Source organism: Cupressus sempervirens, chromosome 8, assembly GCF_028749045.1.
Source record: "Cupressus sempervirens isolate cs-2001-9-10 chromosome 8, ASM2874904v1, whole genome shotgun sequence".
NCBI lineage: Eukaryota > Viridiplantae > Streptophyta > Pinopsida > Cupressales > Cupressaceae > Cupressus > Cupressus sempervirens.
In genome coordinates this window covers 766,985,317-767,001,966 of record NC_143125.1, presented here as the reverse complement: position 1 = coordinate 767,001,966, position 16,650 = coordinate 766,985,317, and the positions used below count along the sequence as shown (strand labels likewise).

At 40.7% G+C, this 16,650-nt stretch overlaps 1 protein-coding gene across 2 annotated transcripts in view; it reads right to left on the bottom strand.

Moving 5' to 3' along the window:
• Positions 1-665: 665 nt before the first annotated feature.
• The window catches only part of LOC149544672 (uncharacterized), a 58,355-nt gene continuing 42,370 nt past the window's right edge, over positions 666-16,650 (bottom strand). For both annotated transcript variants that reach the window (XM_089795235.1, XM_089795236.1), the window contains exons 2-5: positions 1,963-2,129; positions 1,711-1,832; positions 1,246-1,435; positions 666-1,053 (exon numbers count right to left, since the gene is read on the bottom strand). In XM_089795235.1, the coding sequence (XP_089651361.1) occupies positions 892-1,053; positions 1,246-1,435; positions 1,711-1,832; positions 1,963-2,106 (618 nt within the window). In that variant the 5' untranslated portion in view covers positions 2,107-2,129 and the 3' untranslated portion in view covers positions 666-891. The remainder of the gene's footprint in view (positions 1,054-1,245; positions 1,436-1,710; positions 1,833-1,962; positions 2,130-16,650) is intronic.

The following is a 16,650-nucleotide window of genomic DNA, read 5'->3' as shown; positions in this document are numbered from 1 at the left end:
ACCCTCGATTTTTAGAGGATTCAATTGCACTAGTTGTAAATAGAAGGGTGCGAGTTTGCAGACTCGAAAAAATCGTGGGAGTTACAAAGAAAGTGGCACAATTTTTTATTGGCACAAAATCCTAGTCAATACTAGAGGTTTTGGAAGAAAATATGCATGAAAATAATTTTTAAAATAAAATGTAGATAATTTCAACCAAAAAATTATAATTATTTTTGAAAAAATTTAGAGTATTGTTGCTAATACCATATTACGAAGTAATTGGAAAATATTTTCTTGATATCAACAATGATTAAGAGATCAATTTATACAAGAGACTAAATGATGTTTCCTTAAGAAACAATCATAAAGAATAGAAACATTCTATTCTAGAAACAGAAAACTAAATATTAGAAACATTCTAATAGTGACAGGAGATTGCAATAAACAACCATTAGATACTATACAGAAATGTTAGATAGTCTATTAGTCATAATAAAAACTTCTTCTAAAAGGACAATTTAAGGCTTCTTGTGTGAATGGAATTACAGATATTTATAGTTCCATATGTAATGGGAAAAACTTAGGCAATACTAACTTGGAGGAAGAAAAAGCATAATTGTGATTCCATCGAATGCCAAACACAAATATCTCAAGTTGATAGTAAAAAAACCATGTAACACTGATTCTTGTCTAACAATCTTCATTGAAATATAATGGTAAAATATAAAATATGTACACAATCGAATCCCTTACCAGTTCAGAGATCAAATACATTAAATTTGGCCCACAAAACAAATATCCAATAAAAATAGCTATAAGATAACAATTTCATATTTAATGATGAAAAATGGATGCTACTTTAGCATTGACATACATATCAAGCATAAACCAGACATCTTAGTTTGCGAATTAATAACTCGGGCATGCAGTGTTTATAGAAGTCGTTTCAATAATAGAAACCAATTGTCTATGTAATTCTGCAAGTTCACTTGTGTTATTAATGTTTGAAGCTGACTCGATTCTCTCTGCAGATTCTGACATTTGATTATTTCCTTTTGAAATTGAATTCACCTGTCCCAAATTCCAAAAATTTGTAATCTTTAGTGGCATGAGAATATCTTTTAATTTTGAAGAAAAGTTATTTACTCAAATAATAGTAAAAAGATGTATATGGAGATTCCAGACTATGAATAAAAATTTGATGTCCAACCCAATTTAAAAAATGACGAACTCCAAATTGTGAAGTAAGACAAGAAATCTTACTTGACTCTTTTCTTTTGAGCTTCTTGGTGATGCTTCCAGCTTTCCCTTCAAAATATCTTTATGAAACAGCTTCAGTGCATCTTTTCCTGAAATTGAATGTACTTTGCGATGCAGAGCTTCGAGTTTTGTTGTCCCTTCATTTGCTTCAACCAATTTTTCTTTCACATGCTCCGGAAGGAATGCAAATGAACTTTAACGAAATTACACGTATCATCAAAATTTCAAAAAAGAAAAATATTGCACCTTTGAAAAAAATAGAGAAATCGATTCAACTTATTTAACCCTCAAACCAAAACAAATTTTATAATCTTTGGGCTATGTAGGCATCTTTCTGGAAAAAACCAGTTCTTAAACTATACTTGAAATGACACTTCCCAAGTTTGATTCTACCATATTTACGATATATGTACACCCTCGATCAACTTTAAAAAGTAAGAGTTGGGATGTAAGTCTCTCTTTAGATACCTTGTTATCCCTCGAACTAAGCCCCAGTTATATCCAACCAACACAGATTCTTTAAAACCATTGTTAAAACCTACTTGGACAGATGACTCTTTGCCTGCCAACAAACCTTCCCTGTAACCAGTCTGACACTAGGTCAAGTTTCCACAATATGCATCGAGTTTAACTTACTCAAAATGTTCAAGCAAAGTAGAAATAAATCTATCACAAATCATGATGAATGTTAAAAATGCAAAGAAAATGTAAGAAGGATACAGTGTGAAATTGGTTATGCCTAGTATTCCATTCTCTGTCCAAATCAGATCTCTGGTTCACATTCATATCTTCATGATGGACTTCATCATCCCACAAGTTTTCAGCCTCTATAGCTTCAATCTTGGACGCCATCTTGGACACCATTTTGATTGAAAATTCGGAAAATCCTGTCAGAAGATAATTTCATTAAATAAGTTTTATTTTATTTTGAACATAAACATGTCTCATTGTGTCGGATGTTTATAGATTGTCATTATAATCAATGACAATATAAGATTTGACTCGGATACATTGAATTTGCATCTAACAGCCCCCAACATGTCATTCTCTTATCGATGAACATTAATTAACTAGGCTTTTCAATATTTTCTGTACATATAAATTTTATTTGGGATACTTTGATTCTGTTTTGGAATTTGATCAATGACAAGAAACCTTTAGTTTTTCTGTAACAAAACACAGTCCAGAATCCTCATGGTATCCATGATACATTTTACTTTGCAAAGAGAAGTTTGAGGGAAGACATATCAAGTACAGCATTCTGATGATGCTACCTTCAATTTCAAAAAAGTAAAAAGAACTAACAAATGCACAATTCTTATGCTATTGCATTCACTCTAAAAAGAGGAAAACTAACTATCAAACACAATTTGCGTATTTTTCATATTAAGATTATGAGAAGAAAATTTGAACAGTACTTCCAAAAGAGCCAAGCAAATAAAAACTTTGACAATACTTATTTCACAATGTGCAGTATTCAAACCTTATATTCCAATTGTTTCTGCAAGAATAGAGGAGATCCTTCTAGTAGGAAGCTATATTAAACTTACAAGAAGAAACATAAAACCAAAATCATTTATCCTATAGAAGACTACCAGACAAAAATTTAGAGGTAGCTTGGATAAGGATTAACTAATTCAGAAAAAGGCGATTTGCAAATAAAAGAACCCATAATGTCAAACCAACTGCTATCAACAAGCTACTTAACAGTAGCCAGCCAGAAGCCAAATGATCGGAGCAGTCAAATAATAAAGCACTTTCATTATGGATGATATTATACACAAGGGTTTATATTTAAAGGAGAAAAATAAATTTGAGGCCAACCTACCAATCAAAACTTTAAAAGTATCAATCCACCAGGTGCAATGATTAAGCCGACTGCAATTTTTATTGAACATCCTATAAATTTAGTAGTAGCATTGGGCTAATAAAGAAGCCAAGAATTTTATAGATCTTCATTACATGTTTATTGATTTGCAAATTTAAGAAGCTTCTGCTGATCTGTAAGATGATAATATACCTCTACAGATGTAACTTTGATGTCATATTTTCTTTGTAAAGTGTAGAAATGTTACTCCACATTTTGTGTATAACCAAATTGGAATATATTACCATGATGACTGCTTGTCAGATGAGTCTGGTTCTTGCAATCAGATGAATGCACATTTATTAAAAAATTACCATGACTGATGTTCTTCATTTACTTTGAAGAAGACTGATCTTAATGAAAAATAAATTAGATGGTCAGAAAGTTATGGATGATCAAGAGTAACTTCATTCATTTCAATTATTTGCTCTTGAACTGTGGAAGACATCTCTAACCAATTCAGTGACATGCTACATGAGTTTGATGGACAAGTTGATCAACTCAGAAGACATGGCTGCGCTCGGGAAAAGTGAAATTGTTATAAACTACCTTGCGAGTGATACAAAGGTAGCCGAGCTCTTCAAATTGGATGGAGTGTTGGTGAGTCAGAAAGATGCCCTTCGGGAACTAAAAGGATCTGTAATGTCCCCGTTATAAAATAAATAATAATTTAATCTTTGTAATGGGCCGATTGATTTATTTTATCTCGGACCCATTTTTATTTTTGTTTTCATAGTTTGTGTCGCCGTCAACTATCTTTGTACACCATCGGAAAGATTTTTCCGATGAGTATTTAAGCACGGCTTGTAGGAAGTCTATAAGCATGCTTGGATTATATTTTCTCTGTACTGCGGATTCCTATTGGAGTTCAGAATTGTTTGCCATTTCGAAAGTGAAAGATTTTCCCTATTTGGCTCGTGCAGTTTCGGTGGGATTCAACCCACACCCTATTCCATTGTTGCATTGTACTTCTTCGCTCAAACCTGGCAACTCAGAGCTCCATCTTTGGCAAATATCTAGTGTGGGTTTGATCTATTTTGGTTGAGTGCACTGACGTGTCTCTATCAATTTGTGGATCCATTAACATTTTGTGTTTGCATATATGCGTTATTGTGTTTTCGATACCCTTCTATGTTGATCGTACAGCTCATTCCTTATTGTTCTTCACCTCCGTATAGCTTGCTGCTTGTCACTATATGGCATATTGCCGTATGGCCTTCAACCCACCCATACAGTCAACAAACACTACCGTACGGACGCCTAATTCCTTGTATGGCTGACATAGTCCAGCCCTCTACCATCACCGTACGACATTCACAATTCCACCACAATACGCCCATACTACCATCCATATGGACTCTCCAATCCATCGTACGGCTTGCACTAATCCAATTGTACGACCTTCTTAGCATAACGTACGGTAAATCCTAAATTGCATAGCGTACGGATTCTGACCATACGGCTTCTTGCAGTTATCTTCCCATTCTGTACACCCCCTGCAAACACATTTCTTCCTCCATACAGCCAAATCCAGCACCTGCAATTTCGGGGTTACCTTGGAACACTACAGTGGTACCAGAGCTCTTCGATCTTGCCAGCCTGTGGACAGTGAATGAGAGTTTATAGCCGAAAGAGGACACATTCCGTTGATCGAATGGCTAACGAACGAGAACCAACGGGCGTCGAACTTGTGGTGCTTCTGAGGGAACTTGCTCGGAATCAGGCATAGATCACTGATATGCAGTGACTCATGGAAGAAACTCTCAAGAAGTTGGCGGAGAACAAAATATCTAGGGAACAGAATGGTCACAACGCAGACTCAGTATCGAATAAAGCACACTCTCAGCCAGCATGCTCTCGACCTTCCATGCCGACCTTCCTGCCACGAATGGAAGCACATCATGGAGAGAGACTCCCAACTTTTGAAGAGATAAGAGAGGACTGGAGGAATGCAAATCTTGAAGAGGACATTTCCTACAAAGATTACGCAAATCTAAGAATGAGATACTCAGGAGGCGAAAACAGAGGAGGATACTTTAATGATGATCTCAAGAGAAAATTGAGTAAGGTAAATTTGTCTCCATTTGACGGATCAGGTTCCATTTCAGCACAAGCGTAGGTGATGAAAGCCAATAACTACTTCAAGTTGAATCCTATGCCAGAAGAAGCTATCAAATTTGCCGTGTTGCATTTGGAGGGAGTTGCGCACGAATGGTCGCACCACAGCACCATCACATTAGGGCATGATCAAATAAAGACCTATGTGGAATTTATGGAGAGATTAATAGAACGATTTGATGGGAAAGACCCTGAGCTCAATTTCAAAGAGCTGGCGCAACTGAGGAAAATTGGATCGGTAGATCAGTTCATTACGAAATTTCAAAGACTTTCTATGTTGGTCACGGACATCTCCGAAAGAAGGCTGGTCGTGCTCTTTATGGACGGACTGGCAAAACCACTAAAGGGTTGGGTAAAGGGATTCAATCCATCTACCCTATCGGAAGCAATCAGTAAGGCACGAAGTATGGCATCGTCGTCGACATCAACCTCATCCTCTCGAAGTCACATCCGAAACTGTAGACGTTTCCGAGGGACAAACCTTTGCCCAAGAAGCCGTCATTGGATTAAGCTACCCGACAAGAACTTCGAAGGAAGAAATTGTGTTTCAATTGCAAGGGCCCTTGGGAGCCTGGCCACCGATGCCTCAGGAAGGGGAAGATCCATTACATCGAGGTGGTGTCCGATGATGAGGACGAACATGAACAAGAAGAAATGTTGGTTGAAGATGACCAACCTAACACTGACACCAACATGGCCAGTTTAAACTGTACGGAGGTGAAGAACAGTGAGGAATGAGCCGTATGATCAACACACAAAAGAGTATCAAAAACACAATGATGCATATATGCAAACACAGAATGTTAATGGATCCACAAATTGATAGAGACACGTCAGTGCAAAAAACCAAAATAGATCGAACCCACACAATAGACATTTGCCAAAGATGGAGCTTCGACTTGCCAGGTCCGAGCGAAGAAGTACAATGCAACAACAGAATAGGGTGAGGGTTGAATCCCACCAAAACCGCACGAGTAAAATAGGGAAGATCTTTCACTTCCGAAATGGTGAACAATCTCGAACTTCAATAGGAATCCATAGTACAAAGAAAATATAATCCAAGCATGCTTATAGACTTCCTACAAGTCGTGCTTAAATACCCATCAAGAAAATCTTTCCGAGGGTGTACAAAGATAGCCGATGGCGACACAAACTACAAAAACAAAAATAAAAATGAGTTCGAGATAAAATAAATCAATCGGCCCGTTACAAAGATTAAATTATTATTTATTTTATAATGAGGACATTACAGTACGCTTGTGCTGAAATGGAACCCGATCCGTCAAATGGAGCCAAATTCACCGTACTCAATTTTCTCCTGAGATCATCATTAAAGTATCCTCCTTTGTTTTCGCCTCCTGAGTATCTCATTCTCAGATCTACGTAATCTTTGTAGGAAACGTCTGTTGATGCGGGTTTTGTGTCACTACATAACATATTAGTAATTGGATGCTTGATACAGAATATCAAATACACAATTCCTCTCTTGAAAAGTTATATCTCATGGGACATGAGTATAACTCCAATGTTCCTTACACCATTGGATACTCGCTCAGTTTTATCAATGTGATTTGCTGGTAATCACGTAGGCGGCCTTACGTTTTCTTGTTTGAGAAAAATTTGGATCTTGGTGAGAACATGGAGATGGTGGTTCGGTGTGAATGCTAGATGATGTTGATGGCGCGATGATGGCAATGTAGGGTGAATGGCGATGGAAGGTGAGAATGCCGATGTTTTGGTTTACTTCTCTAACTAACCTCTTCTAAGCATGAAACTTGGCTACTCAACTACTCCTACTCCTAAGGATGGAAGGTTAGCAGATGGACGGGGATCGAATCTAATGAAGGCTAACCAGCGGCCCTACCTCCATAGATGCAACGCTTCAAAGGAAAGTAAACTAGATCACCACACAAAGCCTCCCAACCAGCCGCTAGGATGCTAATGGCCTAGTGTTGACCCCTATCAAACATCTACCAAAGCTACCATGCAACTATCCATTTTATTTTACTCTTACTCTAACAACTTGAAATGAAATTGCTTCAACTTGAAAAGAAAATTTAACTATGTGGAAGTAGAAAACATGCAATAACACCCAATGTTCTTAGTCAACATGCAATGAAAAAGAGAGCACTTTGGTATTATTTTCGCAACAATTTCTCCAACCTCTCTCTTTACAAATGAGAGCCAATGGCCTTATATAGAGGTCCAAAATATAATGGACGGTAGAGATCAAAACAAGATCGACGATCCAGATTGGATCCAAAAATCCTAATTAGGGTTGCCACCCCATCGGCCAATGAGAAGATGCCACCTCATCAATGGACTAATGAAAAAAGTGCAAAAGTGGCAACCAATGAGAAGGCACCAAAATGGTGGCCAATCAGAAACAAACACTTGTCCTATTCTAGAAGAAAGGGAAAGTTGCCACTTGGGCTTACATAAGATGATCTTCTAATATAATTCTTCCCTTTTCTTTTGTTCTTTTAGCTAAGGCAATGAACTTAGCTAGCCTTTCGTTAACTTCTTCCATAGGAGGACAAGGAGTGTGTTTCGCTCGGAGTTCTGCTGACTTTGCCACGCTGTTTGCTGCTTGTAGTATCCTTTCGTGATCCTTCTCATATTCCTTTGCAAACCCAATAAAAGCATTGAGTGAGGAAAGGGTGTTCAGATGTTTCCTTTTGACGGCAGCCTTTCCTAACTCATCCAATCTCGATCCAAATCCTGTCTCACTGACATCCTCCTCTCTAATACCCTCAAAATCAAGCGCCACCCCAACGTCGCTCATCATGGTCGAAATGGAATTGTCGACGCTTGGGCCGTGTTGTGCAATCTCATCATGAATTTCTTCAAGTGTTCTGAATCTGGTAGTCAATGCGACATACCAAGATTCAACTATGCTCAATCCTCTCTCATCAACCAACCGGGCTCTTTCCAAATATGCCTCCGGTAGCCTAATGAACGCCTGCAGCCTAGGAATAACCAAATCCTTGATGGGAAGAAAATTCTTCCATTCCTCTTCAAATAATCTGAATTTGTTTCTAACAGTCACCAATGACTGGAATGTTGAGATGAAGGAGGGCAAGAAATTTCGCCCATCTTGGATTGTATCATAGATCCAACCCCTTACTTCATGTAACTGAGCTGATACCTCTTCTGAATTGCTCCTGCTGTCTTGAGGAAGGGTTGCCTGATGCAACTGTTGGATTGGCTGGCAATCTCTCCAATATTTGTTTTCGGCCTCCAACTTTACTATCCTTTCGTTTGCCTTCCTCAATCTTTCTCTGATTGATGCTATGCCTTCCTGAACCTCCTCACATTCCATATCATCTGTATTTCTTCCCAAATTATGTTCTACTATTTCGTACTCCTGGGCTGCAATCTCATCCGCTGCCTTATTGACTGTTGGTATAGCAATCTGAACCCTTCGGTGACCATCATTGTCGCTTCTGATTACCCTTGCCACCGTATTTGCCATATGTTTTTGGTTCTCGCTATCATCCTTTTCTATTAGTCCTTGGATATCATCAACTGCGTGAGCCATTACCACCTCGCCTCTCGGCATAAGCATTTGCCTTAACCATAGTGGTGCAGTGCATCTCCCCAAATCCGGATTCGGTTCAACCAACAAAGCATCACCAACGGCCTTAGACGCCTGACTTATCTCTTCAATATCAATCGGCCCATCTTCTTCTCTACTAGTTTTTGCCATATTTCCTTGCTGGTTCTCCGAGAGAGGGGAGTACTCCGTACTTTCACTGTAGCCACTTGATTCCGAATCAGAGCTCACCTCCACTGCGGCCCCTTTATCACTCGAATTGACCTCTTGGCTTCTAGCCTTAGTTATACTCTCCCTTGACGGCGCTGCCCGCTGTCTCTTGGCTGGAGGTTCCGAACGTTCTTGGCTTTTCTCTACCTCCAAAGCCCTCTTCTTGCTATTTCTAACTGTCTCCGATTGCCGGCCACTTCCTTCACCCTTCTGTCTGATTGATTCTACTAGACCTTCCTTCGGTTTCATCATCTCATAAGTAAGGAGAACCTTTTGTCTTTGTAGCTTTCTCAACTTGGCATTATACCACGACTCGGTATGCAAATCTACTGTCCTTGTGACTGCCTCCAAGGAAGGATCCTGATGATCGTCCCAATCCACTGGATTCAACTCTGTTCCAACTACTGTCTCATAGTCTTCTCTCAACACACTACGATCATCCTCCAATTGATCGGGAATATCAAGGCCTCTCCATCTGATATCTCTCATCATGTTCACCGACAATCTCGAGAAAGCTAGCTTTCTCACGTGAAAATCATCCTTTGCATTGGCCCAAAAGTCCTCTATAGTGGGAACATGCTTAAATTCGCTTCCATGAGATGCCTTGATAAGACCAACAGGGTCGAATCCTTGCCTTGCTCTGTACCATCCTAGATGATACCACTCCAATTCCTTTTCCGCAGCCTCAAAGGTGGCCCGATTTGGGCAACTATCATTGCCAATTATAATTGAGAAGGAAACGCCTGTTTTCCCCTCATTCCTCATTACTCTATCATAGTGCTCAAGCTGCCTAGCCAATTCCATCAAAACTACCTTGTCGGGCGGGTATCTTGGAAGCCTCTTGGGACAAACTGTACTTCTTGCCACTCTAATGTATGTGAATTGCGGGAATTGGATGAACCAACTCCCAAACTTCTTAATCCTTGCTTCTGCTTCCGATGAAAGTCTCTTAGCAGGCGCCCCTTGTAATACCCTTACTGTCTTCATGGTGAATGCATCGCAAAACATCTTGTAATCCTTGTTATTGTGCAAATGAAGCTGCGGATAGCATTCATGCACCAAATATTGCCCCGGCCCATTACCAATCTCTCCTAAGGCCCTAAGTCCCGGACTCTCATACAATCTAGCAATTAAGTAAAACAGATAGGATCCCATGTAGAATTGCCTTTGGTTTTGAACTGTTCTAAGTTGCAACTCTAAATTTTCACTTATGATCCTAGCCCAATCAAATTTTCCTTTTCCCTTTTCAATTTCATCAATGAAGAAGTACATCCAGTTTTCGAATTGCATAGCTTGAGCTAGGCCCATGATCCGGCTGAGAAGAACAATGAGATCGCCATATTCTGGCTTGAAATCTGCCACTGTAAGCCTTGTTGATTTGTTAACTCCTTTCCTTCCTTCGTGTATCCAATTCCGCTTTAGATGTGAGAAGTAGGCCTCTTGGTTACCTTGAAATGATTTGGCCGCCTGATCCACCATTACAACTGTCATGCCCTTGCTCTGAGGAATATTAAATGTCTCTTCAATTGCTTGTTCGCCAATGTTGGCCAACACTCTCTTCCCTTCGCCAAAAATGATGGATTTACTGTCTAGATCAAATCTGGATGCACACTCCATAATCAATTCCGGACAAGGCAAAGTAGGAGGAAAAGCTGCTGCATGTACAATTCCGCTCTTGTATATCCTCTTTGCCAAGGGGGATTGTCCTTCCTTTAGTCTGTCCCTCATCCGTATCATGTCCACTGTAGCGATATTAGTATCGGTTATTTTCTTCATTTTCGAGAAGAAGGAAGTTTTGGGCATCATATCCTCTGTCTTTCTTAGCGTTTGCCCGCTTGGGATTCTTACTTGCACTATCATCCTCCATGCTCGTCGCCCTATTACGGGATGGTAGAGTGGTGGACCAAAAGGCAAGAAGAACCAAGTAGTGCAATTCTTAGAAAAGAGCGAAAGAATGGATGTCAGCTTAAGCACTCCTTGCAACTCTAGATGATGACTTTCACCTTAACTAATAATCTTACAGCAACTTTTCAGAACCCGGGATATGACATCAAAGAATTACAAATCCCTTTGCAAATTAGAAAACAAAGCCTCTAAGCTTATCCAACACTTGCCTTCTATGCAAAAATCAAACTTTCATATGTATCTCTTCTACCAACAAAATTGCCCAAATCTGATATAAAAATTGCAGCCCCTCTAGAAAATCAGAATTTTGTCTTCCACAAATTTCGGCCCCCACAAAATTCGGCTCCCACAAAATTCGGCTAAGCATGAAAAAAATCTGCCCTTCCACAAAATTCGCCCAAGCAAAGAAGGAGCAAAATCTGTAAAATCTGCCACCTAGGGCACAAATCGCAGCCCACAAAGTGGAGCAAAAATCCCCAAAAACGCAAAAAATCTGGCCCTTAGACAAATCGCCCAACAATGGCAATGGAGAAATTGCCCAAAAATCGCCAAAAAACTGCCTTCCACCAATTTCGCCCAAGTCTGGAAATCTGCCCTTGCTTCAAATTTGCCCAAGCATGAGGAGCAAATGAATTGATGAAAATGAAATGGGAGGGGACTCCCTTTATAGCAGCTTTCACCTTCCTCCCAGGCTGGCCGACTTGGTCCTATAGAGGAAAAAAAACCAAAATTAAAGCTAAGTTAGTGGCCCACTTTAAATACTTTGCCAAAATTTTAATTTTCTAAAATGAAAACTGCACTTTTAATTTACTAATTAACCACAAATTGCAAAACGAAATTGAATGGTGCCTTGGGGATGCTAAAAATTTCTATTTAATGAGGGTTTGCTAATTAATACATCCTTGAAATTGAATTTTGGCTAACCAAAAGCCATTTCTTAATATTAATTTACCAATTTCATTAAATACCAAAAGCTTTCAAGGCAAATTTAATCTATTAAAGCCAATTTTTGCAATTTTCCTCTAAATCGATTTTGCTAAATAATTAAAATTTTATGACAAAAAATAAAATTGCCTCTAGAGTAAAAATCGATTTTGCAATTTAACCTCATCTTACAAAATTAAATTTTATTTCACCAAAAAAAATAAGATTTTCCAAGAACCTAAGTCTAACGAAAAATTTTCTTATTTGAAAATCATTCAAATTTACAATTAAATCCAAATTTTCAAAAGAAATCGTCTAAGTACAAAATTCACAATCTTATCCTGCCAAGTTGAAATCAATTTTGAACTTATTCGGCCTAAGGATAGAACTGATAGCTCTGGAAAATCAAGTTGAAACCGGGTGAAAAATACATCTAACCTTCTCCACTGGCCCTAAAGGCGATTAAAAAGGGGGTCCCCAAGATTTTGGGGCGATGTGTGAAAACCTCACAACAACGTCCTCTTCAAGATTCGCATTCCTCCAATCCTCTCTTATCTCTTCGAAAGTTGGGAGTCTTTCTCTGTGATGTGCTTCCGTTCGTGGCAGAAAGGTCAGCATGGAAGGTCGAGAGCGTGCTGGCTAAGAGTGTGCTTTACCCAATACTGAGTCCACGCTGTGACCATTCTGTTCCCTAGATATTTTGTTCTCCGCCAACTTCTTGAGAGCTGCTTCCACAAGTCACTACGTGTCAATGATCTGTGCCTGATTCCAGGCAAGTTCCCTCAGAAGCACCACAAGTTTGGCGCCCATTGGTTCCCATTCGTTAGCCATTCGAACAACGGAATGTGTCCTCCTCTTCCGGCTATAAACTCTCATTCACCGTCCACAGGTTGGCAACATTGAAGAGCTCTGATACCACTATAGTGTTCCATGGTAACCCCAAAATTGTAGGTGCCGGATTTGGCCGTACAGATATGGTGTCTGGAAGGCCGTATGGAGGAAGGAATGTGTTTGCAGGGGGTGTACGGACTGGAAGATAACCGCAGGAAGCCGTATGGTCAGAATCCGTACGCTATGAAATTTAGGATTTACCATATGTTATGCTAAGAAGGCTGTACGACTGGATTAGTGCAAGCTGTACGATGGATTGGAGAGTCCATACGGATGGTAGTATGGGCGTACGGTGGAATTGTGAATGTCATACAGTGATGGTATAAGGGTGGACTACGTCGGTCGTACAAGGAATTAGGCGTCTGTATGGTAGTGTTTGCTAACTGTACGGGTGGGCTGAAGGCCGTACAACAATATGTCGTACAGTGACAAGCAACAAACCGTACGGAGAGGATTGCCGCCTTGGTACTGCGCGGAGGATCTATTGCATTGGTTGGCAGTCTAAGGTGCACAATTTTCCATGTGTAGGGTACCCTTCAAGGACAAAGGGTTACGGTGATGTTGGATAGTGGAGCTACTTTGAATTTCATAAACTCATCCTTGGTAAAGCGAAGAAGTCTCCCTGTAGAAGCACACATAGGCTTTTAGGTCAAGGTTGCCAGAGGGACTTTCCTCCCTTGCACGCACCTTGTTCCTCAGTTGAGCATCACAATGGCGAATGACACAGTGATGGAGGACTTTTTTATAGTTGACCTCGCTGACATGGAAGTCATTCTTGGCATACAGTGGATGGAGGCCCTTGATGAGTACACTCAAAGAGTTTCAAACGAATGGACTTCACTTTTTTGGTTGACGGAAAGAAGGTTGTCCTCCGAGGGATGGCAAATGAAGGGCCGAAGGAAGTTTCCGCGCATCGGATAGAGGCAATCTTGTGGCACGATGACGTTGCATGGGTTGTGCATTGTTTTATCTCGGCGGAACCTATAAAGGGGCACCGAACACCTCCACAGGATGAACTCCAAGACATCTTAAGTAGGCATGAACAGGTTTTCATGGATATTCCTCCTGGCATACCACCTCACCGAGGGTTTGAACACACAATCGAGTTGGAATCAAGGGCAAAACCAGTCATAACCACACCGTACCGCCAACCCCAAGAAATTCAAGAATGAGATCGAACGGACGATTCAGGAATTGCTTGAGAAAGGATGGATCCGTCCAAGTTCTAGCCCGTTCGCGTCATCCGTGGTGTTGGTCAAAAAGGATGAAACGATGTGCATGTGTGTGGACTATCGCGCACTAAATAAAAGAACAGGTATCCCATTTGACGGATAGATGAGCTGTTGGATGAATTACATGGTGCGGTCTATTTTTCAAAAATAGATCTCCGTTCCGGATACCATCAGATCCAAATGAGGGAAGAAGATGTGGAGAAAACGGCTTTCTGCTGCCACTATGGACACTGAGTTCCTAGTCATGCCGTTCGGATTGACCAATGCCCCTGCTACCTTTCAATCATGCATGAACCGCATCTTCAACAAATAGTTGCGTAAGTATCTATTGGTATTCTTTGATGATCTTATTTATAGTAGGACATGGGAGGAGCACTTGAAGCATCTGAATGAAGTTTTGAGTATCATGGAGGAATAGTCCCTGTTCGCCAAGCAGTCCAAATGTGAGTTTGGTATGACAAAGATATTGTACTTGGGGCATGTTGTCAGTAAATATGGGGTTCAAGTGCATTAGGAGAAGATTCAAGCTATCCTCAACTGGCCTCCCCCAAAATCACTCACAGATCTGTGAGGATTCTTCGAACTGTGCAATTACTACAAGAGATTTGTCAAAAGATTTTCTTAGCTCAGTGCACCTCTAACAAATCTAATGAAGGGGGCTTTCTAGTGGAATCAAGAAGCATAACTCACCATTGATAAGCTAAAAGAGGCCATGAGCACTTACCCGGTTCTTGCACTACCTAACTTCACCCGACCATTCATTTTGGAATGCGACGTGTCCGGGGAGGGCATTGGAGCAGTTCTGATGCAAGATCGACACCCCATCGCCTATGAGAGCAGGAAGCTTACACCAACAGAATGCTTGTATTCCATTTACGACAAAGAAATGTTGGCCATCATACATGCACTAACCAAGTTCTGGCAATATCTGGTAGGTGCCAAGTTTGTTGTCCCTGTGGTAAAATGGATTCATCTCGGGGAGTATTGCTACAATACCACGTATCACATGTCTATCGGAATGACACCATTCAAAGCTCTGTACGAGCACGAACCCCTCTCCTTCATTGACACAGTTTTGGGTGGCAGTCGGGCTCCAAGGGCGAAGGATTGGCTTCAGGAGGGACAGGACATACTGAGGAGCTTAAAAGAGAACTTGCAGCAGGCACAAAATCGATAGCAAGTGTACGCCGACAGACACTGGATAGAGAGAAGTTTTGAAGTGGGAGATCTGGTCTATCTCTGGCTTCATCCATATCAACAATCTTCATTAAAAGTAACAGGTAAGGAGAAACTGAAGCCACACTTTATGGTCCCTATCGCGTGATCCGTCGCATTGGTGAGAGTGTACGAACTAGAACTTCCGGAGGCTAGCCGCATTCACAATGTCTTCCATGTTTTCTGTCTGAAGAAGGCTATAGGGCAAAACGTCACCATCACTACCAACCTTCCGCCACTCAATGAGGAAGGGACCATTCTAGAACCTGCTGAGATTCTCGAAGTGCGTGAAAAGGTCCTATGGAACTGCACTATGAAGGAATACTTGGTACGTTGGCGACACCTACCATTGGACGACGCAACGTGGGAAGGCAAGCACATCCAAAAATACTCGGCATTGCACTTGCTTGAGGACAAGCAAATTTTGGGACGGGAGGACTGTAACGTCCCTGTTATACAATAAATAATAATTTAATCTTTGTAACAGGCCGATTGATTTATTTTATCTCGGACTCATTTTTATTTTTGTTTTCGTAGTTTGTGTTGCCGTCGACTATCTTTGTACACCCTTGGAAAGATTTTCCCAATGGGTATTTAAGCACGGCTTGTAGGAAGTCTATAAGCATGCTTGGATTATATTTTCTTTATACTGCGGATTCCTGTTGGAGTTCAGGATTGTTCGCCATTTGGGAAGTGAAAGATCTTCCCTACTTGGCTCGTGCAATTTCAATGGGATTCAACCCTCACCCTATTTCGTTGTTGCATTGTACTTCTTCGCTCGGACCTAGCAAGTCAGAGCTCCATCTTTGGCAAATATCTATTGTGTGGGTTCGATCTATTTTGGTTTTGTGCACTGATGTGTCTATCAATTTGTGGATCCATTAACATTCTGTGTTTGCATATATGCGTCATTGTGTTTTCGATACCCTTCTGTGTGTTGATCATACGGCTCATTCCTCACTGTTCTTCACCTCCGTACGGCTTGCTGCTTGTCATTGTACGACATATTGCCGTACGGCCTTCAGCCCACCTGTACAGTTAGCAAACACTACCATACAGACGCCTAGTTTCCTGTATGGCCAGCGTAGTCCACCCTTCTACCATCACCGTACAGCATTCACAATTCCACCACCATACGCCCATACTACCATCCGTATGAACTCTCAAATCCACCTTATGGCTTGCACTAATCCAATCGTACGACCTTCTTAGCATAACGTACGGTAAATCCTAAATTGCATAGTGTACCGATTCTGACCATACAGCTTCCTGCGGTTATCTTCCCATTCCGTACACCCCCTACAAACACATTCCTTCCTCCATACGGCCTTCCAAGCACCATATCCGTACGGCCAAATCCGGCACCTGCAGTTTCGAGGTTACCTTGGAACACTACAAGATCAGTGTGTGCACACTACAAAAGTAAATTCCAGATTAAGTGGGTAGAGTTTGTGATGGAGTGTTTCTCATTGCCTTGGAGACAAATAGCT